At 57.2% G+C, this 24,059-nt stretch overlaps 2 protein-coding genes across 5 annotated transcripts; one reads left to right on the top strand and one right to left on the bottom strand.

Moving 5' to 3' along the window:
• Positions 1-12,667, bottom strand: PRKCSH (PRKCSH beta subunit of glucosidase II). 2 transcript variants are annotated; one of them, XM_065917831.1, is made up of 18 exons: positions 12,553-12,667; positions 12,011-12,160; positions 11,690-11,806; positions 11,158-11,253; positions 10,995-11,052; positions 9,981-10,098; positions 8,270-8,399; positions 4,403-4,487; positions 3,492-3,570; positions 2,714-2,800; positions 2,222-2,407; positions 2,053-2,149; positions 1,513-1,582; positions 1,176-1,265; positions 907-981; positions 721-820; positions 467-640; positions 1-328 (listed from the first exon to the last, which is right to left on the bottom strand). In XM_065917831.1, the coding sequence occupies exons 1-17, from the start codon at positions 12,659-12,661 to the stop codon at positions 494-496; spliced, it is 1,794 nt and encodes a 597-aa protein (XP_065773903.1). In that variant the 5' UTR covers positions 12,662-12,667; the 3' UTR covers positions 1-328; positions 467-493. The 2 variants fall into 2 exon arrangements, with proteins under 2 accessions (XP_065773903.1, XP_065773904.1); XM_065917832.1 differs by lacking the exon at positions 12,553-12,667 and adding an exon at positions 12,343-12,498.
• A 558-nt stretch (positions 12,668-13,225) lies between these two features.
• On the top strand, positions 13,226-23,787 carry ODAD3 (outer dynein arm docking complex subunit 3). 3 transcript variants are annotated; one of them, XM_065917834.1, is made up of 13 exons: positions 13,226-13,466; positions 15,090-15,211; positions 15,312-15,389; positions 17,357-17,527; positions 18,093-18,194; positions 18,295-18,420; positions 18,634-18,756; positions 19,503-19,655; positions 21,120-21,280; positions 21,367-21,523; positions 22,434-22,589; positions 23,223-23,307; positions 23,473-23,787. In XM_065917834.1, the coding sequence occupies exons 1-13, from the start codon at positions 13,226-13,228 to the stop codon at positions 23,589-23,591; spliced, it is 1,794 nt and encodes a 597-aa protein (XP_065773906.1). In that variant the 3' UTR covers positions 23,592-23,787. The 3 variants fall into 3 exon arrangements, with proteins under 3 accessions (XP_065773906.1, XP_065773905.1, XP_065773907.1); XM_065917833.1 differs by having other exon boundaries at positions 21,367-21,592; positions 22,428-22,589; XM_065917835.1 differs by lacking the exons at positions 15,312-15,389; positions 18,093-18,194 and having other exon boundaries at positions 15,090-15,218; positions 17,361-17,527.
• Positions 23,788-24,059: the final 272 nt, after the last annotated feature.

Here is a 24,059-nt window from a genome sequence, read left to right as displayed (position 1 = left end):
TTGGAGGGATCATGTTTATTGTTTGGGGTTCACAGGTCAAGTCACTTCCCCACCAGGAGGGAAGGCAGATGCCCTGGGTGGGGGGCAGGGCAGGCCAGGCCACCAGGGTGTGGGGGCCCAGGTAGGACAGGCCCCTTTATTCCATCTGGGGAGGCAGCCGGGGCCTGGGAACGTGGCTCTGCCCTGCTGGCCAACCAAAAGCAGGGCATGGAGCCTCACCTGCTTCCTGCCCTGTGGGTGGGTGAGGTGACCCACAGGGGCAGGCCATGGTCCACAGACTGAGGGGCGATGGGCAGCACCACTGGGGGCTGGTTCCGTATCTTGATTTCTGGGACCAGAGAGAAACCAGATGAGACAGAGGAAGGGCGATGGATGGGGGAGCACCCGTGTGGACAAGAGCCCCCCCCCCCCCCCACCATGCCCCCGAGCAGAAGGGGACAGGCGGGACCCCCAGCTCCCCACCCACCTCTGCACTGGGCAGGGCGGGGCCGGGCTAGAGCTCATCATGGTCGCCCTCCACGGGGTACTCAGGCGGGGGCTCTGGGCAGGCAGCCGGCGTCATCAGCTCCATGAGGTACTCGCAGCGGCTGGGCTCCGTGGTGCTGGTCACCACCGTCTCCTTCCCGCACAGCAGGCGTACCTGGGGTGGGCAGGCGGGGCTCAGGCGGGCTCTGTGGGCCTGGGTCCCCACTCCACTGCCCCCAGCCCGCGGGCACTCACAGTGGTGGAGCGATTGGGGCCCTGCCAGCAGCCCGTGCCCTGCTCATACTTCATGGCGCTGAACTTGTCGTGGTCGGGGCCAGCCCACGAGCCCCAGGTGCTATGGAAGAGTGGGGTGCTGAGAGGGGCCGGCCGGGGGGTGGGGGATGAGGGGCCGAGAGGGGGGCCTAGCCCGAGCTCACTCACCCAAGGCTGGTGGGGGAGCCACCGAGTTTGGGTTTCTGCGAGACAAGCTTGAAGGGGCAGAGTCTGTAGATGTACCTGTCAGGGGATGAGGCTGGTAGGTGGGGAGACAGTGGTCCCAGCCTCCACAACACCCCCCCACACCAGGGCCATGCAGGTACCTCAAATCCCAGTGGCTGCGCCTCAGCCCACGCCCCTCCCTCCCCGCCCCATCCTTGCTCAGGCCCAGACCCACCGAGCCCACCCACCACTCGTGCCCACAGGGGACGCACTCATTGGTGGTGAGCTCATAGCACTGGCTGTAGAGGTAGGCAAACTCGCCGTTGGGGCCAAAATCAAATGAAATCTCCTGTTCCAGGTTCCTAAAGGGGAGGCGCGGAGGTTAACGGACAGTGGGGGATGCCAGCCCGACTCAGGACAACGCAGGAAGGCCCACTGCAGTGGCGGAGGATCTCTCGGGGCCTGAGCTCCAGTCCCCACCGCCTGGGGACTCTCCCTGCAGGAACCACCGCCCGCTCGCAGAGGTTGCCTGAGTGACTTCCCCATCGCCACCGCCTCTGGGGAATCGGGCAGCAGGCGGCCACGGGGCAGTGGAGAAGTGGCTCATACCTGATGGATTCTTCCATGTCCTTCAGGGACCGCTCGGCCTCTTCAAACTTGTTGCGGGCCTCCTGGGCAGCTGGTGGGGTCGGGACAGAGGTCAGAGGTGCCCCCACCCCATCCATGAAGAGAGGGCAGAGGGTGGCGTAGACAAGCCTGATTCTCCCAGCCTCAGGGCTAGCTCTGGGTGAGGACGGGGCCCAGGAAGACCCTCTGGGCCTTGCCAGTCGCCGGGCAGACCCCTCCCCCCTGCCCAGGCTCTCAGCTCATAAGGGAGCAGGGCCAGGGCTCCTGGGGCCCTGCTGGTTCCTCGCCTGCCAAGGGTGACACAAACAACAGCCACCCACGAGGAGGCAGAAGGGCCCCTGGGACTGGTGTGGTGGTGCCAGCTTCCCCAGGCCCCAGAAGCCCCCTCCAGGTGGCCTGGAGCCCCTGGGCTTGCCTGGGCCAGGCCCAGGCCCCCTCGAGGAGCAGGCAGGGCCTGTTTCTTGGGCCGCTGCACCTGCAGGCGACAGGGAGGGGCCCCTCCCTCCTAGGCTCAGCCCTCACCGTTGATGAAGGCCTGCGTCTGCTCATCATATGGTGGCATTCTGTCCTCCTCGGTGGAGCTGGCCGTCTGGGGGGCTGGGACTGGGGGTGGGGTGCCCTGGGGGTGGGGGGAGAGAGTCAGCAAGTGACCCCACTCCCACCCGTCACCCGCTTCACCCCAAACACCCACCTTGGACTGCTCCCCCTGGGCATCCTCGTCCTCGTCCTCGTCCTCCTCCTCCTCTGTCTCCGTCTCCTCGTCCTCCTCGGCCTCGTCCTCCTCCTCTGTGGGTGGCGAGGGCACGGGGGGCTGCTCCTCCTTGGGTTCCATCACATCGGGTGCAGGAGGCGAGGGTGGGTACTCAGTGGGCAGCACCTGCCGGATGTGCGGAGACGTCGTGCTGAGGACTCGGGGTCCGCCCCCACCCCCAGGGCCGGGGGCCAGGCTCCCACCATCGCCCAAGGGCGGCCTTGTGTCTCCACCCCTTCTGAGGAGCCTAGAGAGAGGGAGGGAAGGGCAGACAGCTGGGGGCGGGGTGGCTTCTGTAGAGGAGCTGGGGCCGCCCAGCTGGCCAGGGTGGCCCCGTGCCAGAGCTGGAGGCAGTGCCTTTGTGAGGCGCCCAGGGGTGGGGCGGGGGCGGCGGGGGGCTGGGCCCACATCCCTTCCCCTCCCTCTCCTGACCTCGGACCGGTACTTGTCCCTGATGGCGGCCCAGACGCGGTCATAGAAGAAAGCAGCATCCATCTGCGCATCTCCCCCAAGGAGGGTCTGTGTGCGACAGGTTGGGGTGGGGTCAGGGGCAGGACCTCCACGTGCCCCCCACCTCCAACCCAGGCACTCTCTCGTAGTGGATGCGGGGGCCCTCAGGCCGCAGTGCCAGGCACAGCACGCGCTGACTTGCCCAGGGCCAGCCTGGAGCCGGGCTGGGTGAGGAGCGGCTGCCACAAGGGGGCAGCACAGGCCTGTGGGAAAGAGGAGGGGGCCAGGGAGGTGCGGGGTGCGGACTGGAGAGGCCAGGGAGAGGAGCGCAGAGACGCAGAGATGGACAGCACAGAACCAGAGGCCTGGGTGCGGCGGGGCGTGAGGACCAGCAGGGAGCAGGGCTCCAGACCAGTGAGGACACAGCGGTGAGGAGGGCGACCAGGTGTGTGCACTGGGTGGGGGGGGCATGGTTACAGGGACCCTAACTCTCCCCACTAGACACCCTGAGGCACCCACATGACTCCACGAGGCCCCACAGGGAAGGGAGAAAGGCCCTGGGCAGCCCCTCCTAGTCACCAAGCAAGGCCTGGCCACACCAGCCAGGCTGGGCGCCCCAGAACCCTGGCCCTGGGCAGCAGGGAACTTTCCATGGGAGTAGCCCACAGAAGGCCCGCCTCTGGCCACCCCCGCCCCCCACCCTGAGGTCACCCTGGGGCAATCCCTCCAGGAGTCCCAAGCGAAGGGGTGGGCTGAGTACCTGGGCTTCCCCCTCTGATAAGGCCCCGTCCCCATCCGTGTCCAGCTCCGGGTGGGTCTGCAGCTCAGCCACTGAGACCCTGCGGGGACAAAGGCAGCAGCCGATGGAGCAGGGAGCCCGTGGGCTCCTGGTCAACCGCCCCCCACCCCCACCCCGGGCCAGGACTCCTCCTGAGAGCTCGCTTCAGGGCCTCGGGGCAGGGAGAGGGGGCAGGCAGGAAGGTGGGAAAAAATGAGGTCTGGGGTTAGGGCCCGGTCCGGTCTCTACCCTGGGAAAGGCAGGTCCTAGCCACCCCGTCCGCTGCCTCCTACCCGCTCCTGAGGCTCCACAACCCTGAGGAGCTCAAGGGAGGGACAGACACGGGTGGGAGTAGGAGACAACCCTGTGTCCTCAAGACCCAGCTTCCACTTCCATCCACCCTTAGAACCGAACACGGGGAAATGCCCTCGGCCTGGTATCCTCCACTCCGGGCAACCCAAACACCCATGGTGGCCCAGGTCCCACAGCCTGCCCCTACCTCGCTGCCCACCGCCACTGCCCACCAGGAACGGGACCGCCCTGCCCATGCTGCCCCCAGCACCCCTCCAAAGTCCCAGGCCTCCCACCAGGGGGCCTGCCCAGCCTCCTGTTCCCAAAAGCCCACCCTCCACTGAGCCACTGGCCTGGGGTCGGCCAGCAAGTTCAGGGGCACTGGCCAGGATTTCATCTTTCACTAAAGCATCCCAGGTCACAGAGTAGGCTTTCAAAAATCACTGAGATCCAGAGTCCCCCTGTCCAGCTCGAGGGGGTGTTTTCCCTCATCTCTCCCCCCCCCCCATCCCCCCAGGGGATCGGGCTCCAGGGCAAGGAGGTAGGCTCTGGCTGGTTTCCTAAAGGCGGAAGCCCGGGGCAGGTGGGGCTGGCACACTCACGCCCCGTCCATGTCATCGTCCAGCTCCTGGAAGGCGTTGGCTGCCAGCTCCCGCTCCCGCTGCTCCTTGGAGGTGGCCTGCTGCTCTGTGGAAGGACCAGCTCCATCACCCTCCGTCCCCAACGCCCCCCCGGGCTCACCGTGTGCCCGGCCCTCTGGGTGCTGGGGCTCTGAGTCAGGCAACTGTGGGGGGCAGACTGGGGGCAGGAGCTAGGCAATGAGAAGGGCTGGCCTGTGTGGGGGTGGGGGGCCGAGGAGGTGGGCAGTGCCAGATGGATGGAGAATCCAGCAGGGGCAGCTGGGGGCATCTGCAGAGAGTCTGAACCATCCGTGACGGTGCACGGGGTAGGACCATAGGTGTGCCACGTTCAGGAGGCCCCCAGAAGAAGCGGTCAGGGGACAGAGGCTGGGATGAGGGTGCAGCCAGGCGAGGCAGATGTCCTGGGGCCTCTCCCAGCACAACCGGCTCAGGGGGCGCTCAGGAGAGCAGCCCCAGTGCAGCTCAGCCCTCTCCCCCAGGATGAGCGGCCTGTGTCCCGGGAGACCCCAGCAGACAGCCGCCAACATCCTCACAGATGAGGGCCCCAGGCGCAGGTAGATGAAAGGAGCTGCCCATGGTCACCCAGCTGGCAAGGAGCACAGCCGGGGGCCCAAGCCAGGCCACGTGCCTCCAGAGTCCACACTCATCCCCACCACCCTCTGGGAATCCCAGGGAAACCGCCGTGGCGTGCCACCCCTGAACCTGAGTCAGCAACTCCACACTAAGAAGTTGCCCAGCCTTGTGTAAAAGGATGCTAGACGTGGTGCAAAAGAAGGTGGAAACAGAAGCAAAGACCAGAGTTCGTTCACTTTGTAACACGTGGCCCGGGAAGAAAGAGTGAAGGAACCTGGCACCAAAAGTGAACGAGAGAACATCTGCAACTTCAGTCACAAAGGCCAGCCCCTTGATATACAAGAGCTGCTTACAAGCAATGGAGACCAAAACCAAAAACCTGATGGGAAAAATGGTACCTGGACGAGACAAACCCCACCAGGGTCACACACTGGAACAGACAACAGCTCTTAAAAAGGAAGCAGGCGTCCCGACACCAGGCTACAACATGGATGACGCTCGACAATACGATGCTAGGAGAAAGCAGTCAGTCACAAAGGCCACTCACTGCCTGAATTCTTGCGGTGAAATGTCCAGAGCAGGTCAATCCCTGGAAACAGGAAGCCAATGCATAGGGGCCGGGGGCTGGGGGCGGGGCCAAGGGGAGATCTTGAGGGCCATTTAATGGGCCTGGGGGTTCCTCCTGGGGTGATAGGAATGTTCTGGAACTAGACAGCAGCGACGGCTGCACAACAGTGTGGACGTACCTGACACCACTGAATCGGATGCTGAAAACTGGCTTAAGTGGTGAATGGTGCGTGACCGGGATTTTACTGCAGCGAGAAAAAACTGAAGGACAGAGCACACACGCATACACCGTGTGACCAGTGCCGTCCAGCGGAATCTTCTACAGCGGTGGACGGGTGTCACCGCCAAGCACCGGGCCTGCGGCCCGCTCCACACATGTCTGCAGTGGGCATGGCTGGAGCAGAGGCCCGGGAGCAACAAAAAGCAGCAGTTTCGCAGGGCTGGTGGGGTGTGGGCAGGCAATCAGACCAACAGGGCAGGTACACAGGGTGCGGAGAGCAGGGAGAAGCCCTCCACGGTAGGGGGCGTTGTAAGCGGGCAGTGGTGGCCCAAATGCTGTCCCACCCAAGGCACTGGGGGGCCAGGAAGACTGCTGGGCCGAAGAATGGCTTGGCCTCATGGAGGGAGGCCATCAGGAGGCCAGAAGGGCCAGAATGAGCCCAGGGACTTCCCTGGGGGTTCAGTGGTTAAGAATCAGGCTTCCAGCACAGAACAGGAATCTGTGCAGGGGAAACGGGTTCGATCCCTGGTCCAGGGGGATTCCACATGCTGTGGAGCAACTAAGCCTGAGTGCTACCACTACTGAGCCTGGGTGCCGCAACTACTGAAGCCCGTGCACCTAGAACCCGTGCTTTGCAACAAGAGAAGCAGCTACAATGAGAAAGCCCCACATCCTAACAAAGAGTAGCCCCCACTTGCCACAACTAGAGAAAGGCTGTGAGCAGCAACGAAGACCCAGCATGGCCAAAACTTAATATAAATTAGTAATAAAAAATCAGCCTTCTGATGCTAGTAGTTCTAAAAAAGAATAATAATTTAATAGAATTTAATAAATAGAAATTTAATAATTTAATAGAATCTAATAATCCTAACAAAGAACCAATGCAGGGGACACATTTCTGGCTGGGGAACTAAGATAACACCTGCCGTGGGGCAGCTAAGTCCGCCTGCCGCAACAAGAGAAGCCCCCACACCATGCAACAAAGACCAAACACAGGCAAAAAAAGCTGGGCCCTGAGCGAGGCAGGAGCAGGCTGTTGACTCAAGCCTGCAGATAAGGGACAGGGTCTACAATCAGAGTAACATGGGCATCAGTCTAGCTGGGCAAGCCAGTGGCCTCTTTGGCCTCAGCTTCCTTGTTTGTGAAACGATGTGATGTCTGGGAAAGGGGAGCAGGGGCAAAAACACGATCCTTGTGAAATGAGCACTGGGTGCTCTGGTCTATCCACCGTCAGTGTGGGAGAGAATACTGGTATCTTCATCAGGGGTCAGCAAACTTTACTGTAAAGAACCCAATGCTAAATATTTAAGGTTCGGCAGGTCATAAGGTCCCTGTTGGCAACCCCTGAAGTCTGTGGCTTTATCACAGAAGCAGCTGATGGTATGTAAACAAAGAGGGGGCGTCTCTGCTCATTCACCAACATGGTCTCCGTGTGTGTGTGTGTGTGTGTGTGTGCGCGTGCGCGCACCTGGGGTAGACCCAGCACATTACAGGCACACAGCAGATGCTTGTCAGATGAATGACTGAATTACTGATTATGAGAAATCAGGACAGAGAGAGGGAAGGGCAGAAGAACACAGCAGATGCTCAAAGAGATGGAGGGGATCACAACACGGCCTCATAAGGCTACCAGTTGCCGGTCACCAGCCCAGTGACTGGCTGGGGCCACAGCTCCAAACACTTCTGGCAATGCTTGGTCGTGGTCTTTTAACTAGCCTGGAGTGGGTTTCTGCCCCAACTCTCCCTTCTATCCGCCTTCCGCCATGTGTGTCCCTGCACAGAGCAGACTGAGAACAAAGGCCAAGGCTTCAGATTATCCACAACAGCGGCACAATCCGCCAACAGCAAGAAAATGCTGGACCAAGCATTTAAAAAAAAAAAATCACCTTAAAACCAACCCCAGCCAGTAGGAAAGAGGAAGTGAAGAAGATAAGAGAAGGTACAAGTTGCTTTCATCCTAAAGGATTTTGCCAAGCCTGGCAAATGTGGATGTCCATTCTGATAACTTGTGAGGGAAGGGAAATGAAAAATCAAGGTCCAAGGTGACCCGGCCCATAACTATAACCCCATGGGACTCCCCTCAGGGCTAAGCTGGGCCAGGAACCAGCCAGCCCTTGCTCGGACCTCAGCTCACTCTGCCTGGGGGGCTAGAGGAAGCTCCAGCCTCGACTTCAGACTCGAGGTCCCTGAATCCAGTGTTCCCACAGAGAAGGCAGAAAGAAAAGCCCCTCTTCTGGCGAGAAGGACCTCTCATCAAAGCTGCAAGTTACTGCTATAAACGACTTTTAAACACAATGGCCAACACACAGTCGAAGATAATGAGGCACCTGGGGAACTAAAGTGCTGTGATTTTAAAAAATCAGTGCAACGACAGACAAGAGACAATGAGCAAGAGACTCCTGGGCCCAGACTCTTCCCTGCCAGGAGCCAAGGAGGAGTCACAGCCACGCCGGGACACAGCGACGTACCTTCCCACAGCTTACGGTGCTGGTCTTTGGCCTCCTTCTCTGGCTTCTCGGCTTCCTCCTTCAGTGTCCGCAGCATCTCCACCTGGTCCTCCAGTGACTTCTTTCCAGCCTGCAGCTCAATGAGCTTTTTCTGGGAAGGTAGAAGACAGAGGCGGCTCTCATCCTGTTCTTCCCTCTTCCTCTCCTACCTCTATTCCACATTATCTTTTCCTAATACACACCCCTCCTGGATCTCCCCCAACCCCTGCTGCTGTGATTCTCTGCAGCCCACTGGAGAGAAATCCACACACCTCAGTGTACCCCTGAGGCCCTGCATAACCAGGACCCTGCCCAGCTCTCCAGTCTCATCCAACCCTTTGCTATCTTAACTGCCCTAACAACATTCAAAGCCCTCCACACACTCTGCCCCCAGTTTTTCACACAAGCTTTCCTTCTGTTTGCAACACTCTGCCTGGCTAACTCTGAATAAACCTACAGATTTCAGTTTAGATGGAGACCTCCTCTTCCAGGAAGTCTTCCTTGCTTCCTATGCCCCAAGGCGGGTTCAGAGAGCAGAGGGACCAAGGCAAGGAACATGCGTTTGATCCCTGGCCCAGGAAGACTCCACGTGCCGAGAAGCAGCTAAGCACATGCACCACAACTACTGAGCCTGTGCTCTAGAGCCTAGGAACTGCAACTACCGAAGTCCACGTGTCTAGAGCCTGTGCTCTACAATAAGAGAAGCCACTGAATGAGAAGCCCACCTGCCGCAACTAGAGAAAGCCTGTGTGCGGCAATGAAGACCCAGCACAGCTAAAAATAAAATTCTTTTTAAAAACTGATTGTTTTTATTAAAAAAAAGAAAAGAAAGGGGATTTCTCTGGTGATCCAGAGGCTAAGACTCTGCACTCCCAATTCAAGGAGGTCAGTTTGATCCTTGGTCAGGGAACTAGATTCCACATGCTACAATTAAGACCCAGCACAACCAAATAAAAATAAAAAATATTAAAAAAAAGAAAGAAGGAAGGAACGTGTGTGCTGGGTGGGCTCCAGCCTAAGAACAGGGGTCCTAGGCTGTAGGGTCCCTCCCAAGACTTTGGCTGACACCTCAACCTGATCTGCTGCCAGGGTCCTCCTGCTGGCCCATGAGGTCAAAGGTCACTTCGCAGCAACTTCACCATGTGGCTAAGCGCAGGAAGGATCTCACTGACCCTGAATACACTGCCCCCTATGAATTCGGGAGACACCTCACTAGCCAGGCCTTGGGGCTGGGAGAGGAAGACCCGACCCTTCCCTGGTCTGAGAAGCAGAGCTGGGGCCCTTGCTCAGAGGGTTAAGCGGGAGCCCTGAAGGGGAGTTGAGGACTCTGACCCACCAGTTAAGGGGGTGGCAGACAGGCAGGGAGACACATCCCTGGGGACTCACCCTCTTCGGCCCTCCCCCAGCACATCCCCAGCACCCACCCTACTTAACTTACAAATGAGAGCACCCTGGAACCTGGAGGAGAGGCGACCCTCCTCCGAGCCCACTTTGATCTGCACCCAAGGCCTAGGTCCATGCCACCCACCTGGTACCAACCTAAGTAAGCAATGACTAAACGTCAAGTGGACACCAGGGTCCAAGGCGCAGACAGCAACTGGCCCCAGGACACCCCTGGTCGGGAGCAAACGTAAACCCCAGCCAGCCCCCCAGCCTCCAGGTTGTCCTGGGTCAGCCCCACCAGGCCCCTCACCTGCTTCTCCTCTCGGGCCTTCTTCCAGTCCTCAATCAGGATCTTCTTCAGGCGGAAGCCCTCACGGGTCACCTCTGCCATCTGCTGCAGTGTCTCTCTCTCCTTGCGGCCCTTCTCTCTGGGGGGAAGAGAGAGCATTTAGTGTCCACTATGTCTGCCTCTTCCCAAGGGGTTCAACCCCCTGCCATCGCCCCATCATGTGGGCAAAAACAAGGGCTCAAACACTCCTGCTCCTTCCTCCCCCAGGTTCTCCTGGCTTCAGAGCCCCTCTGAAGCTAGAGTCCTAGAGAGGAGGGGCAGTGGACAGGGCTCACTCACCCTCAGGATCATGGGAGGGACTAGGGGGTGCTGGGATGTGGGGCTGGAAGGAGGTTCCCAAGAGAAGAGAAGAGCACACGAGTCACAGACTCCCTGACAGAAGGGCTGTCTGGCCAGTATGCAAAATCTGTTCAGTCTCTCTCTACTTAAGAGACCTTCCATCAGAAGGGTTTATGGAAATGTCACAACGCTCACCTTTCTCTGAAAAACATATCTGGCCCTGCCACCTGCTCCCAACTCACAGGAGTGGAGGGAGGCTGTCCCTTTTAAATGCCACAATCCCCATCACTCTCTGACTGCCTTACACTCAGCCTGCGTGCATTTGCTTCCATCACCTGCCTGTGAGCATTTCAGTTTTCAGGTCCTACTGCAGTGGTGCAATTAAAAGCACGGAGTCCCAAGTTAGACCAAGCTGGATTCGAGTCCTGGTTCTGCTATCTCTTAGCTATGAGACCCTGAGGAAGTCATTTTCCTTTCTGAGCGTGAGCTCACTCATCAGCTGAACAGGCAAACACATTACACTCAGTTCCGGGCCAGAAGGAAAACTGCTGACAGAGCATTCACAGAGCACCTGGCACCAGGTGAGTCCTTGATACACAAAAGCAGAGAAGAGAGGAATCCCGATTCACCTAACAAGGCGAGGCAAGGTTTCGGGGGAGAGGGGGGCGAGGGAAGAGGGGTGTGTCAGCTACGTACTTGCAGGTGTTCTCACAGACGATCCCGCTGTTGTATTCGTCGGTCCCGTCACAGCAGTCTGAGGGCGGACATGGGGGCGCCTTCAGGACTCCCCCCTCACCCCGCAATGCCTCCTTCCCTCTGCCCAGCACCCCGTCCCCCATCCTGGGGCCAGTTCATTCACCACACACTCCATCGTTGACCCATCTGGAGGAGATGTACAGGGGCTTGTAGCCTGTGTTGGTGCAGTGGAAGCTGCCATTGGGACAGGCAGCTGTGCCTGTGGGGAAAGGAGGGAAGGAGGGTTTGTGGAGTGGGTTCAGGATCCGGCAGGTCACACCCACCACATGCACACGCGAGCATGAGAAATGTGAGAATAACTGATGCCAAGCAAGGGGAGGAAGGACCACTGCACTTTGGGGGCCTGAAACAAAACACTCCTGGGCTCCCTCCTGCCTCTCCGCGCCAGGGCCCTCTGAACTGGGCCCTACCAAGCCCTCCCCCTCCCCCTTTGGGCTCCCATAGCATCTCCCCATCTCCTCAACAAATCACTGACCCACTTTAGTCTGTGCTTGCTTGCCTCCACTCAACAGAGAGCCCTGTGAGGACGGGACTGGGTCTGTCTGGGACACCACACAGGACGTAGCACTCACCAGCTCAATAAATGTACGATGAATGAATGAATGGATGCATGCATGAATGGAAGAAAAGCTCACCTGGTTCATCTGAGCCATCTTTGCAGTCACAGTAGTCGTCATTGACCTGATCAAAGGGGATACTGGCAGAGCCATCCAGGCAAGTGAAAGGTTTTGACTCGTCGTAGAAGTGATGGTCTGGGGAAGCGGACAAAGAGCCCAGTCCAGGGTAGGAAGAGAGCCCTTTCCACCCAAAGGCACCTCTTCCCACTCCCACCGGCTAAGCATTGCAACCTACCCTGCCCAGAGTCCAGAACACGGAGACCGAAGGCTTGTAAGTGTCTATCCCAGAACCTCCCGCACCCCACCCCCACTTCTGGCCACCTCCAGTGGCGCACTCACTGGTGAGGGAGACGCCGCGGGGTCGCTTGACCTCCACGGCCCAACACATCGGCAGCAGCAGCAGCAGTAGTAACATCTCGCTGAAGCCTTGAAAGCCGGAAATGGGTTCTGCCTGAAGGAGGCTACTGGGAGATGCACTGTGACCCCACGCTGCAGCGAGAAAGGGGCGGCAGGTCAGTGGGAGAGGGCTCCTTCCAGCCGAAGGAAGGCGCCTCTTCCTCCGGTCAACTGGATTCCTTCATCGCTCCGGGAAAAGACGTCTCACTTAACCTCCCACACTGGGGGCACGGGGGCCGAGGCGGAGGCGGGGGAGGGGATCTCCCCAGTCCTACCTAGTGGAAGGGAATATCACTTGGCCCAAATCAATGGTGAGCGGAACTCAAAACCTCCGCTCCCTATGAGTCGGAGGTGGTTCGCTATCCAGTTCCCGCCAACCAGCCCAAAGGGTTAAGTTTCCCCCTCTCCAAACCCACACCCTTCGGCTGCCCCTAATAGGAAGTTGGGGGTGGGGGGCGCCTCCCGCCCACTAGTCCACCACGTACACGAGGCTGGGGCAAAGGTCAATATCCACCGCGCCCCCCTGACCCAGCAGCCAACGGTTCCTCCTGCAGAAAGGAAGCGGAAGTGTGTGAGAATCGTCACTTCTGGCATCACGCTCCGCTCCCGGAACGGCGGGGCCTGGCTGCCATGTTGGGAGTGGCATGTGGCAGGCTCGGAACCCAGTCGGCCATCTTGCATAGGACTGAAGCCTGAAAGGGAATAGTTCTGAAGGTTCGCGCTTAATGGCGGCGCAGGCTGCCTCCATCTTGGGAGTGGCGGGTTCTGAAGCCCGAACAGAAAATTCCTGAAAAATGCCCGCGAAACCCCACACCGCCGCCTCCGGTGGGGTTGGGATGGAGAGGTGGGGAGGAAAAAGGATGAGCACGTGACTCAAAAGTACCCTCCCCCATCTTTCTGCGGACCGCTCTGCTCGGTCCCCTGCAGGGACCGCCCCTCCGCTTAATGTCAGCCAATGAGAGTCGTAGACTGGAACGCGGGCGGTTTCCATGGGAGCACTGGAGGGAGGCGGGGAAGGTTACCTAGCAACCGGAGATGCGGCTAGGTCCCGCCGAGCGGTCGACCAGTGCATTACCAGAGCCCGAGGAACCTGAATTCAAGAATCCTAGACAGAGGCAATTCCCCTGACCCCCAGAGGTCCTCGGCCTCAAACCAATCATGACGTCTCCCCTGTGCTGGGCGGCGGCCTCCAACGCCATGCCTTCTCAGGACCAAATTGCAGCCCCCTCCAAAGTCAAGGCCACTCAAGTTCAGCTCAAGCCCTACCACTCTCGAGGCAAGGGCTTGGTGCCTGTCTGGCACTCACTTCATTCCAAGGCAGGACCCTTCCATGCCAGCGAGGGGAAGTCCGCTGTGAACATGCAGGTGGCTGAGTTACAAAGGAAGATACAACTGTTAGGTAAGATGACTCCAGAGGGCCCAGAATGGTCGAGTCAACAGCCCTCTGACCTGGCAGGAATTCTTTCACTAGCGTTCGTCCAGGTGTCCAGTATCCGGAGGCAAAAATTCATGCTTGCTCATGGTTTTCCTCATCTTATACAGCTTTTCCTGAGCTCAGAACCTACTGAACTGTATTTCATACTTTTACGTGTGTGCAGGCTAAGTCATTTCAGTGGTGTCTGACTCCGTGCGACCCTATGGACTGTGCCCTGCCAGGCTCCTCTGCCCATGGGATTCTCCAGGCAAGAATACTGAAGTGGGTTGCCATCCCCTTCTCCAGGGGATCTTCCCAACAAAGGGATCCAACCCACTTCTCTCACGTCTCCTGCATGGGCAGGCGGGTTCTTTTACCACCAGTGCCACCTGGGAAGCCCCTACTTTTATGTAGTTTCAACTTTTCTAAAATGCATGGGAGGGTGAAGGATATAGATTCTAGAGGCAGATTTTCTGGGTTCAAATATACCGGCTCTACATATTCTTATAATAACTGTTTGATCTTCAGGGACCAAGAATAATGTAATTGCTTTCAGTTTGTCCAGCCTCTAGAACCCGCCTGCCCATGAGGATAGTAACAGTACCACCCCATAGGTAGTTGAAATGTGTAAAGTGCTTAGAACAGTGCCTGGCACTGTAATACTATGAAGTGTGAACCAGTGGTTCTCAATGGAATCGGGCTATTTTGCTCCCCAGAAGACCCTTGGCAATGTCTGGAGACATTTTGGTTTGTCACATTGTTTGCGGGGCGGGGGGGGGGGGGGGTTGTTACTGGCATCTAATGAGCAGAGGTCAGGGATGCTGCTCAACATCTGACGATGCACAGGACAGTTCAACATAGCAAATAATCATCTATCTCAAATGTCAGTTGTGCCGAGGTTGGGAAGTCCTAGTGCAAACTTAGCGCTTTGTTGTTAGGAGGTAATGTTGCATAGTGGTTGAAAGTATGTGCTGGAAAGTCTGACTGCTTGTGAACTTGAACAGTCTAATAAGCACGAGCCTTCTCATGTGTGAAATGGGTATAATATGGATATGGATATGGATATGTACATATTGGCACATCCTATCTGATACCTAGAAAATGATTAGTCCATCCCTGGCTTTCCAGTGGTTAAGATGCTGTGCTTCCACTGCAGAGGGTGTGGGTTTGATTCCTGGTTAGGGAACTAAGAACTCACAGGCAGTGCAGTACAGAAAAATAAAAGAAAATGATTAGCCCAGCATCTCTGCATGCTTGCTCAGTCACTCAGTCGTGTCCAACTCTTTGCAACCTCATGGACTATAGCCCACCAGCCTCCTCTATCCATGGGATTTTCCAGGCAAGAATACTGGAGCCGGTTGCCATTTCCTACTCCAGGGGATCTTCCTGGGCCAGGGATCGAACCTATGTTTCCTGAAGCTCCTACACTGGCAGGTGGATTCTTTACCACTGAGCCACCTGGGAAGCTTCAGTCCTGCATCTAATGCATAACAAATGCTCAGAGTAAAATATTGTTATACTGTCGATAACTACTAAAATGTCTTCCCTCTGGGAAGTACCCCCTCCCATGATGCTCTGCTTCTGCCTGCCCACCTCAAATGACCCCAGAGGGTGACCGGAAGGCCTTTTATGAGAGCACCCAGTGGAACATCAAAAAGAATCAGGAGACCATTAACCAGCTCCGCGAGGAGACCAGGGTACTGCAACTACAGTTGACGGACCTGCTCCAGGTAAGAGGTTCCAGGGGTGGGGAGGCAACATCCCCAGGGGATGCTCTCAAGGAAAGGGTGGCCTGAATTTGTAGTGTGACCTGGGCTCTTCTCCCTGCAGGGAGACGAAAAAGTGGTCCAGGCAGTGATTCGAGAATGGAAATCAGAGAAGCCGTACCTGAAGAACAGGACAGGCCAGGTTTGCCCCACTCCCATTCCTCTGACTACCTCCCTTCATTTCTAGCCTGGGTCCCCACCTGGCTCCCTGACCCCCATCTCACCCTCTCCAATCCCTTCTCCACACCAGCTGCCTTTAATTTATTTCTCAGTCTTTATCACACACTGACCACGTGCCTGGCATGGTTTTAGGTATTGGTTGCCATACGGTGAAAAACACAGACCATGTCCCCACTCCCCAGAGTCTCATCTTGGTGGAGAAAGCAGACAACCCCCAAGAAAAGGACAATAAACATAGAAAGCGATTTCCAATGGTGACAAGAGAAATAAATAAAATAAAACAGCGTGGCCCACTAGAGATGGATGGGGGTTAGGGGTTTGCCGTTTAGATTGTGAGGTGGGGATCTTTGCTTTCTCTAGGAAGGTGATATTTGAGCTGAGAAGGGGTCAGGCAAGTAGTGATCTGGGGAAAAGCATTCCAGACAGATGGAACAGCAAGTGCAAAGTCCCTTCGGTAGGAACAAAGGTAGAGTGTTGGAGACACAAAGGAGGTCATTGTGGCAGAATAGGAGTGAGTGAGGGGGGCTACATAGGAGGTGAGGTTGGGGGGTCAGCAGGGACAGAACCTTGCATCAGGCTTTGCTGCACAAGTGCAGATTTTATACTAAGAATCAGAGAAGTGAAGGGACTTCCCTGGTGGTCCAGTGGCTAAGACTCTGCACTCCCAATGCAAGGGACCTGGGTTCAATCCCTAGTCAGGCAACTAGATCCCACATACCATAGTTAAATATCCCATGTGCGACAACTATAGACCAGGTGCAGTCAAATAAATATTTTTTTTTAAAAAAAGAAAAGAATTAGAGAAGTGAAAAATGGGCTCTGAGGAAGCAAGAGTTAGAAGTCATCCAGAGGAGGTTATCAAAGTGAAGGATGATGCTGGCTACACTAGGACAAAAGAGGTAGAAATAGGAAGAAAGAGATCTATCTGGCTCAGTCACATCCAACTGTTTGTAACCCCATGGACTCCTTTGACCATGGAATTTTCCCAGCAAGAATACTTAGTGGGTTGCCATTTCCTCGTCCAGGGGATCTTCCTGACCCAGGGATTGAACCCATGCATCTACTGCACTGCAGGCAGATTCTTTACCACTGAGCCACCAGGATCTCTCTGGAGGAACCTTTGAGACAGAACAGAGAATTGCTAACAAACTGGGTGTAAGTGGGAGAGAAAAAGAGAAGATGAGAATGACATGAACGTTTGGGACTTGAGCACCTTGAAGGATGGAGTTGCCATGAGCTGAGATGGGGAAGATTCAAGAAGGGCAGTTTTGGGGAAAGATCAAGGATATACTCAACTTTGGACAGATGGTTTTGAGCTTCCTGTGGAGACATCTAGAAGGCCGTGTAGATGTGGATATACAAACCTCAGGGGGGAGGCTAAATTGGGATGTCTTCAGTGTAGAAGTGGGGCTTCCCAGGTGGTGCTAGTGGTAAAGAACCCACCTGCCAATGCAGGTAGACATAAGAGACGTGGGTTTGATCCCTGGGTCAGGAAGATCTCCTGGAGGAGGGCATGGCAACCCACTCCAGTATCCTTGCCTGGAGAATCCCTATGGACAGAAGAGCCTGGCAGGCTCCAGTCCCTAGGGTCGCAAAGAGTCAGATAAGACTGAAGCGACTTAGCATGCACTCATGCAGTGTAGACATGACTCCGAAAACCCTGAGACTGGATAGGATCAAGTGGTATGTGTGGTCAGATGAAAGAAGAGCCTCTTCAAAGGCAAAGGAGATGGGTAAGGGGCAGCCAGGGAGGTGAAGTGGAAAACCAAGGAGTGGAGCCCCTGGAAACCAGCCCTCCCCCAAAAAAAAGAGAATCTGCAGGAGAAGCAGGATCAGCCAGGTTTCAGATGCTCTACCAAGAGACAAGAAAAATGAGAACCAAGATGTGGGAGAAGGAAGGACTAGGTACTGTTGCTCCCCTCTCTCCAGCAAGCCCTGGAGCATCTGGACTACCGGCTGAACGAAAAGGTGAAGCAACTGAATGCTCTTCGGCACCAGCTGGGGCTGCGGCAGAAGTGGTTGGAGGAGCTCCAGCTGCAGCACAGTTTGCGCGAGCTGGAGATAACTGAGGCACAAGACAGCAACACCGAGGTGGCGAAGGTAGGGCCTGTGAGGTCTGCAGAGGCCTCGATCCTGCGGGAGGCACCGAGGGGGGAAGGGACCCAGCCCAGCCTTGCTTCCCTCTTGTTGTTCAGTTTGCTCAGGCATGTCTGACTCTTTGAGACCCCACAGACTGCAGCACACCAGGCTTTCTTGTCCTTCACCATCTCCCCAAGTTTGCTCAAGCTCTTGTCCATTGAGTCAATGATGCCATCCAAACTCATTCTGTCACCCCCTTCTCCTCCTGCCTTCAATCTTTCCCAATATCAGGGTCTTTTCCAGTGAGTCTGTTCTTCACATCAGGTGACCAAAGTATTGGAGCTTCAGCTTCAGCACTAGTCCTTCCAATGACTATTCAGGGTTGATTTCCTTTATGACTGACTGGTTTGCTCTCCTTGCTGCCCAAGGGACTCCCAAGAGTTTTCTCCAGCACCACAGTTCAAAAGCATAAATTCTTCAGCAGTCAGCCTTCTTTATGGTCCAACTCTCACATCTGTACTGGAAAAACCATAGCTTTGACTATACGGACCTTTGTTGGCAAAATGATGTCTCTATTTCCCTCTAGACTATGCGGAACCTGGAGAACCGCCTGGAGAAGGCCCGGATGAAGGCAGAGGAGGCTGAACACATCACCAGTGTGTACCTGCAGCTCAAGGCCTACCTACAAGTAGGGACCAGGGTGACTGTGGGTGGGTGGGGGGCAGCAAATGGGAGGGCCAGCCAGGCTAGGGACACCGGTCACAGGCTAACCCATCTCTCACGCCCAGGAGGAGAGCCTTCACTTGGGGAACCGGCTGGACTTTATGGAGGCTGAGGTGGTGAGGACGAAACACGAGCTGGAGGAACTGCACCTGGTGAATCAGGAGGCGCTCAACGCCAGGGACATCGCCAAGGTGCCAGCCCACCGGCCCCTGGGAATCCTGCCCTGCCACTGCCATGGTCTCCTGGCCTCAGCATCTGAACCCCAGCTGCCCCGAAACCCATCCCATCTCTGTCCCAGGACCCCACAACTCGCCCCAGTTGTCTTGAGTTGGGCCTGCAGCCCTGACCCAGAGCCCCAGTAGATGCCAACAAGTCCTGTCGTTCCCCGCCCGTCCACCCTCCAGAACCAACTGCAGTATCTGGAAGAGACCGTGTTCCGAGAGCGCAAGAAGCGCGAACGCTACCTAACCGAGTGCAAGAAGCGCGCGGAGGAGAGGAAACTGCAGAACGAACGCATGGAGCGCAAGGTGGGCGCACCAGGGATACGGGGCTGAGATCCCAGCCTGCTCCTGCTTGGACCCGGACCTGCGGGGTCCCCGCCGCGCCCCCACATTGGCCCAGGCCCTAGACCCTTCGGCAGTTGGGAAGTTTCTCCTGACTGCCCCCAGCTCCCCAGATGCCAGGGCCCCTCCCACATCCCTGACCTCGCCCTCCAGCCCTCCCCTTACTCTCCTGGGGTCGTCATCCTTCCCCGCCAAACTTGCCCATATCGGAAATTGATCCCGCCTCTAACCGGCCCCTTACCCGACAGGCCCCGCCCCCACGCTCTTGACCCCGCCCACTGGCGCTGCCTCTGAGGCCTCCCTCTAACCAAGGCCCTGCCAAGCCCTCCTGACCCCTACCTGGATGCCCTGCATGCGTGCATGCTAAGTGGCTTCAGTGGTGTCCGACTCTTTGGGACCCCATGGACTGTAGCCTGCCAGGCTCCTCTGTCCATGGCATTCTCCAGGCAGGAATACCGAAGTGGGTTGCCATGCCCTCCTCCAAGGGGATCTTCCCGATCTAGAGATGGAACCTGCCTCTCTTGTGTCTCCTGCATTGGCAGGCTGGCTCTTTACCCTTAGTGCCCCCTGGGAAGCTCTGACTTGGCCCCAAGCTTGGGCCCCACCCCCTTCCTGAACCCAGTTGGGAGGTATTTTCCCAACGCCCACGGCCACTGCCCTAAGCCCTCAGCTGCAGACTGACGCGGGCTGTGACCCCCACCCATGAGCAGACCCAGCGTGAGCACGTGCTGCTGCAGTCTGACGACACGCTCCAGGACAGCATGCACTCCAAGGAGGAGGAGCTGAAGCGGCGGTGGAGCATGTACCAGATGGAGGTGCTCTTCGGCAAGGTCAAGGACGCCACTGGCGTGGCAGAAACGCACGTGAGTGTGCCCTCAGCCCTCAAGCTCCCAGATGGCCTGAGCCGACCCTGGGAAGCCGACACACCCAGCCTCCTTTTTCTGCCTGGTCAGTTCCTCAGTGTACAAAAAGCACCCCTCCCTCTTCCAGCTACTGTCCCGTTTCTCTGCTGCCTCTCACAACAAAACCGACATGAGTTATCTGCACTGGCCACCATCCTCTCTTCTGTTCCTTTTTTTTTTTGATAATTTTGTTTATTTATTTTTGGCTGTGCTGGGTCTTCATTGTTGTGTGGGCTTTTCTCTAGATGCTGAGAGCAGGGGCTACTGTCTAGTTACAATGCTTCATGGGCTTCTCATGGCAGTGGCTTCTCTTGTTGCAGACCACAGGCTCAGTAGTTGCAGCCCCTGGGCTCTGGAGCACAGGCTCAGTAGTTGTAATGCACAGGCTTAGTTGCTCTGCAGCACGTGGGATCTTCCCAGACCAGGGATGGAATGCATGTCTCCTGCATTGGGAGGTGGATTCTTTGCCACTGGACCACCAGGGAAGCCCCTCTCTCCTGTTCCTGCATACACTGGCACTGACTTCTTTGGCATGTCAGCACTAGGAGAATGGGGAATGTTGTCTCTCCTCTCCTGTAACTTCAGCCTCTGTGGCAGGGTCTGGGGCCCAGTACCAGCCTCCATCCCAGAGAAACTGGGCTCCTACTCTGGGGCCCGCGCTTGGCAGCATCTTCCTCAAAATTTCCCAAGACTTTAGGTCCCCGGCTGTGAAAGTGTGAAAGTATTAGTAGCTCAGTCACATCAGACTCTTTGCGACCCCATGGACTGTAGCCCGCCAGGCTCCTCTGTCCATGAACTTCTCCAGGCAAGAATACTGGAGTGGGTAGCCATTCCCTTCTGCAGGGCATCTTCCCTATGCAGGGATCGAACTTGGGTCTCCGACATTGCAGGCAGATTTACCATCTGAGCCACCATGGACATCTCCAGCTGGTCAACACTAATTCCCCTGGATCCCTGTCTGATTTCTCTGTTTGGGGCACTCTCCAACCCACCACTCATCCCATGAGGTGACCCCCAAGGAGTTCCAGGACCTGGACGTATGGGGTCATCTGGAGCGCTGTGGCTAGGCGTCTTTCCAGAAATTGCCCTTGGGGGCGGGTTGCTCCCATGACCAGTCATATTTTCTCATGGGAGTGGGCGTTGCTGGCACATTGATTTTGGAAAGCAGCTGTGCTCAGTGCTGTCACTGCCCCGACATCTGATTTTGGTTGATTCATTTTCCTTATATAGACAAAGAAGGGCCCGCAAAAATCATTCATTCGGGGTTGCACACCCTTAAGGCAGCCTTGAGTCCAAGGCTCACAGAGTGCCGAGACAGCATTGTGCAGAAGCCATCATCAGCTCAGGCAACTTGTCCATTGCAGCCCTGGGAAAGGAGTGGGACAAGCCCCTGGCTCTGACGGGCTCTGTCTGCCCCCCACCCAGGCAGTGGTGCGGCGGTTCCTGGCTCAGGGTGACACCTTCACGCAGCTGGAGATGCTCAAGAGTGAGAACGAGCAGACGCTGCTGAGACTGAAGCAAGAGAAGCAGCAGCTGCAGCAGGAGCTGGAAGACCTCAAGTACTCAGGGGAGGCTCTGCTGGTGAGGTGAGGCCCCATGGTGCCCAGTGGGGGTTAGAGCAGGATCGCTGTGGTCAACAGTGCCCCAGTGGTGGTCTCCCTGCTCCCTACAGTGAGCAGAAGCGGCAGGCTGAGTTGCAGGGGCGCCTCAAGGTGGAGGAGCAGCGACGTGCTGAAGCGCAGGATCAACTGGACCGAACCAGGCGGGCCTTGCAAATGACTAAGGAGGGCCTGGAACACCTGGCCGGCAAGCTGAACCACATCGTAGTGGCAGGTCCCACCTACGAGGAAAGCTCACCCGGAGCCTCCCTAGACGCGAAAGACAGTGCCACCCCACAGGTGGGGTTCCCACCCTGAAGTCCACTCCAGAGAACCCACCCCAGGCCCTGTTCAGGACATGAGAGGCCTGAACACATGGCAAACCCCAACCGACTCCCGAGTCTCCACCCCCCCATCTCAGGAGGCACCCCCTTACTACTCAAGAGGCCCAGGACTTCAGAGACCCCTGTCCCGTTTCAAATGCCACCCCCATGGGAAAGTTCCACCTAGCCCCCACATACACACTCAAAACCTAAAAGAGACCCTGCTCCAACCCTGAAGCAGGCATAGACAAGAGAGGCCCAGCCTGCCCACTGTGGAATCCTATTTCTTTTTTTTTTTTTTTTCTCCGTTTTCACCAAAAACTTTATTGAAGAAAGTATTCACCATTTTGTTCCACTACTTTCTGCCGTTTTTCAGTTGTCCTTGTTGTTTACTCACTCAGTCGCATCCAACTCCTTTGCGACCCCATGGACTTTTACCCTGCCAGGCTCCTCTATCTATGGGATTTCCCAGGCAAGAATACTGGAATGGGTTGCCATTCCTCTCTCCAAGAATCTCATTTCTTAAGGTCTTCCGGCAATGGCCTCTCTCCAGTTAATATCCCAGCCTGCCCTCTCACCAAAAGGCTCCCCCTCCCCTCCACCGTCCTCCCCCGCCCTCCCCCTCAATCCCTTGGCTTGGGTCTCTGGAGTTCACAGGCATTGCCTCACAAGCGTGGCCCTTGACGCAGAGGCCCTACCCCACAGAGGGTAGCACCGCTCCTGTGGGCGGCCCCTAACTTCAAAGCCATGCCCCCTGGGGTGGGGCCTCCCAGAGGCCCCGCCCCTCCCGACTCATCCGGCTCCGCCCCCAGCCGCAGGAGACGGGACGGTCTGTCGGAAAGGAGCTGGATCCCAAAGCAGATGACTATCTGCCCAACCTGCTGGGCCTGGTGGAGGAAAAGCTGTTGAAGTTACATTCGCAACTAGAGAACCACAACGTGCCAGAGATGCTGCGCCACATCGTTGACCGCGAGGTGCCCATTCAGCCAAGGGCTGGGGCGGCAAAGGAGGGGTCGGGGCAACCCCCTGGAGGCCAGGGAGGAGGATGATGGGCTGGGAATGGGTCTTAGGGACAACAGGTGAGGTTTAAGGAGCCAGGGATGAGCCAGGAGAGTTACTAGAGGTAACTCTGATAACCTGGTAACTCGGCAGGCCAGAGATCAAGGCCGCAGGGTGAGGGGGTTGGGGGTGGAATCTGGGGTCTGCTCTCTAGAGGACAAAACTTGGGACCTAGAGACCAGGGGCGGGCCTGGGGGGGAGGCTGGGTATCAGGGTGCACGCTGAGAACAAATGATGGGGCTGCACCCAAGGAAAACTTTACTAGAGTGGGCAGAATTTCCCTGAGGATCCAGTGGTTAGTGCCCTCTTCCCTTCCAATGAAAGGGGCGCAGGTTCCATCTCTGGTTGGGGAATTGGATACCACACGCCGCGTGGCATGACCCCTCTCAAAAAATAAAAAAGACCCAAAGAGAGGCAGAGGAGTGGGCAGAGGTGTTGAATAGCGCAGGGGTACATCTCAGAGGGGGATGGGGAGGAGGAGGGGGCACGGATCTCGCTGCACCCCCTGCCAACTTACACACATCTGCCCCCTTCCCTCCTCCCCCTAGTTCTACACCACCCTCGAGGGAAAACTGCCGTCGTACAACACCCGCATCCCCCTGCCTGTCGCCGGTCACAAGGACAAGTTCTTTGGTCAGTAAGGGCAGGGAAAGGGGCGAGTCTGGGAGCTCAAGCAGTTCATCGGGAGTTGGTCAGGGGCCGGACATATAGGGTCCAGGTGGGGATGCGGTGGTAAAGGCCGGGGAGAGAAATCTGATACGGGAATGGGAATCTCGATCCCCTCCTCGCCCGACGCAGACGAGGAGGAGAGTGAGGAAGATGACAGCGACGTGGTGACCCGTGCGGCGCTCAAGATGCGTTCCCAGAAATTAATCGAATCCCGCAGCAAGAGGCGCGGTCGCTCGCGGAGGTCCTAGACGCGGGCTCGCACCCGCCTGGAGTTTCCGAGCCCCTGCCCCGGGGCCCACGGGGCCCCTTTAAGGGCTGAACGCGGCCCGGACAGGGGAGCCGAGTTGACAGGCAATGCCCAGAGCGGAGAAGGGGGCTGGGCCGCCGGATGTTCCCACAGTAAATTTCCCCAGGCTGGTCCGCGCCGGTCTCGGAATCGCGCAATAAAGGTCACCGACTAGCCCCTTGAGTATTCGCCTCTCCTTGATCCTGCACCGCCCAATAGACGGCTGCCTCTCAAACCCAGGGCCACAGCCTCAGCCGCCTCCGACCCGGGAGTGATGACTCCCAGGGTTCAGGACACAAATTGATCTCCTCCGCCCCTCCAGAGAAACGAGATACCGCCACACCTGGGGCAGACCAGCCCTCCCCATCTGAGCAAGGGGACACAGACCCGTCCCTGTGTTAGCTATACACACTAACTCCCCCACACCTGG

This window comes from Muntiacus reevesi, chromosome 1, assembly GCF_963930625.1.
Source record: "Muntiacus reevesi chromosome 1, mMunRee1.1, whole genome shotgun sequence".
Lineage (NCBI taxonomy): Eukaryota > Metazoa > Chordata > Mammalia > Artiodactyla > Cervidae > Muntiacus > Muntiacus reevesi.
The sequence above is the reverse complement of the archived record's forward strand: the minus strand, read 5'-3'. Positions and strand labels throughout refer to the sequence as shown.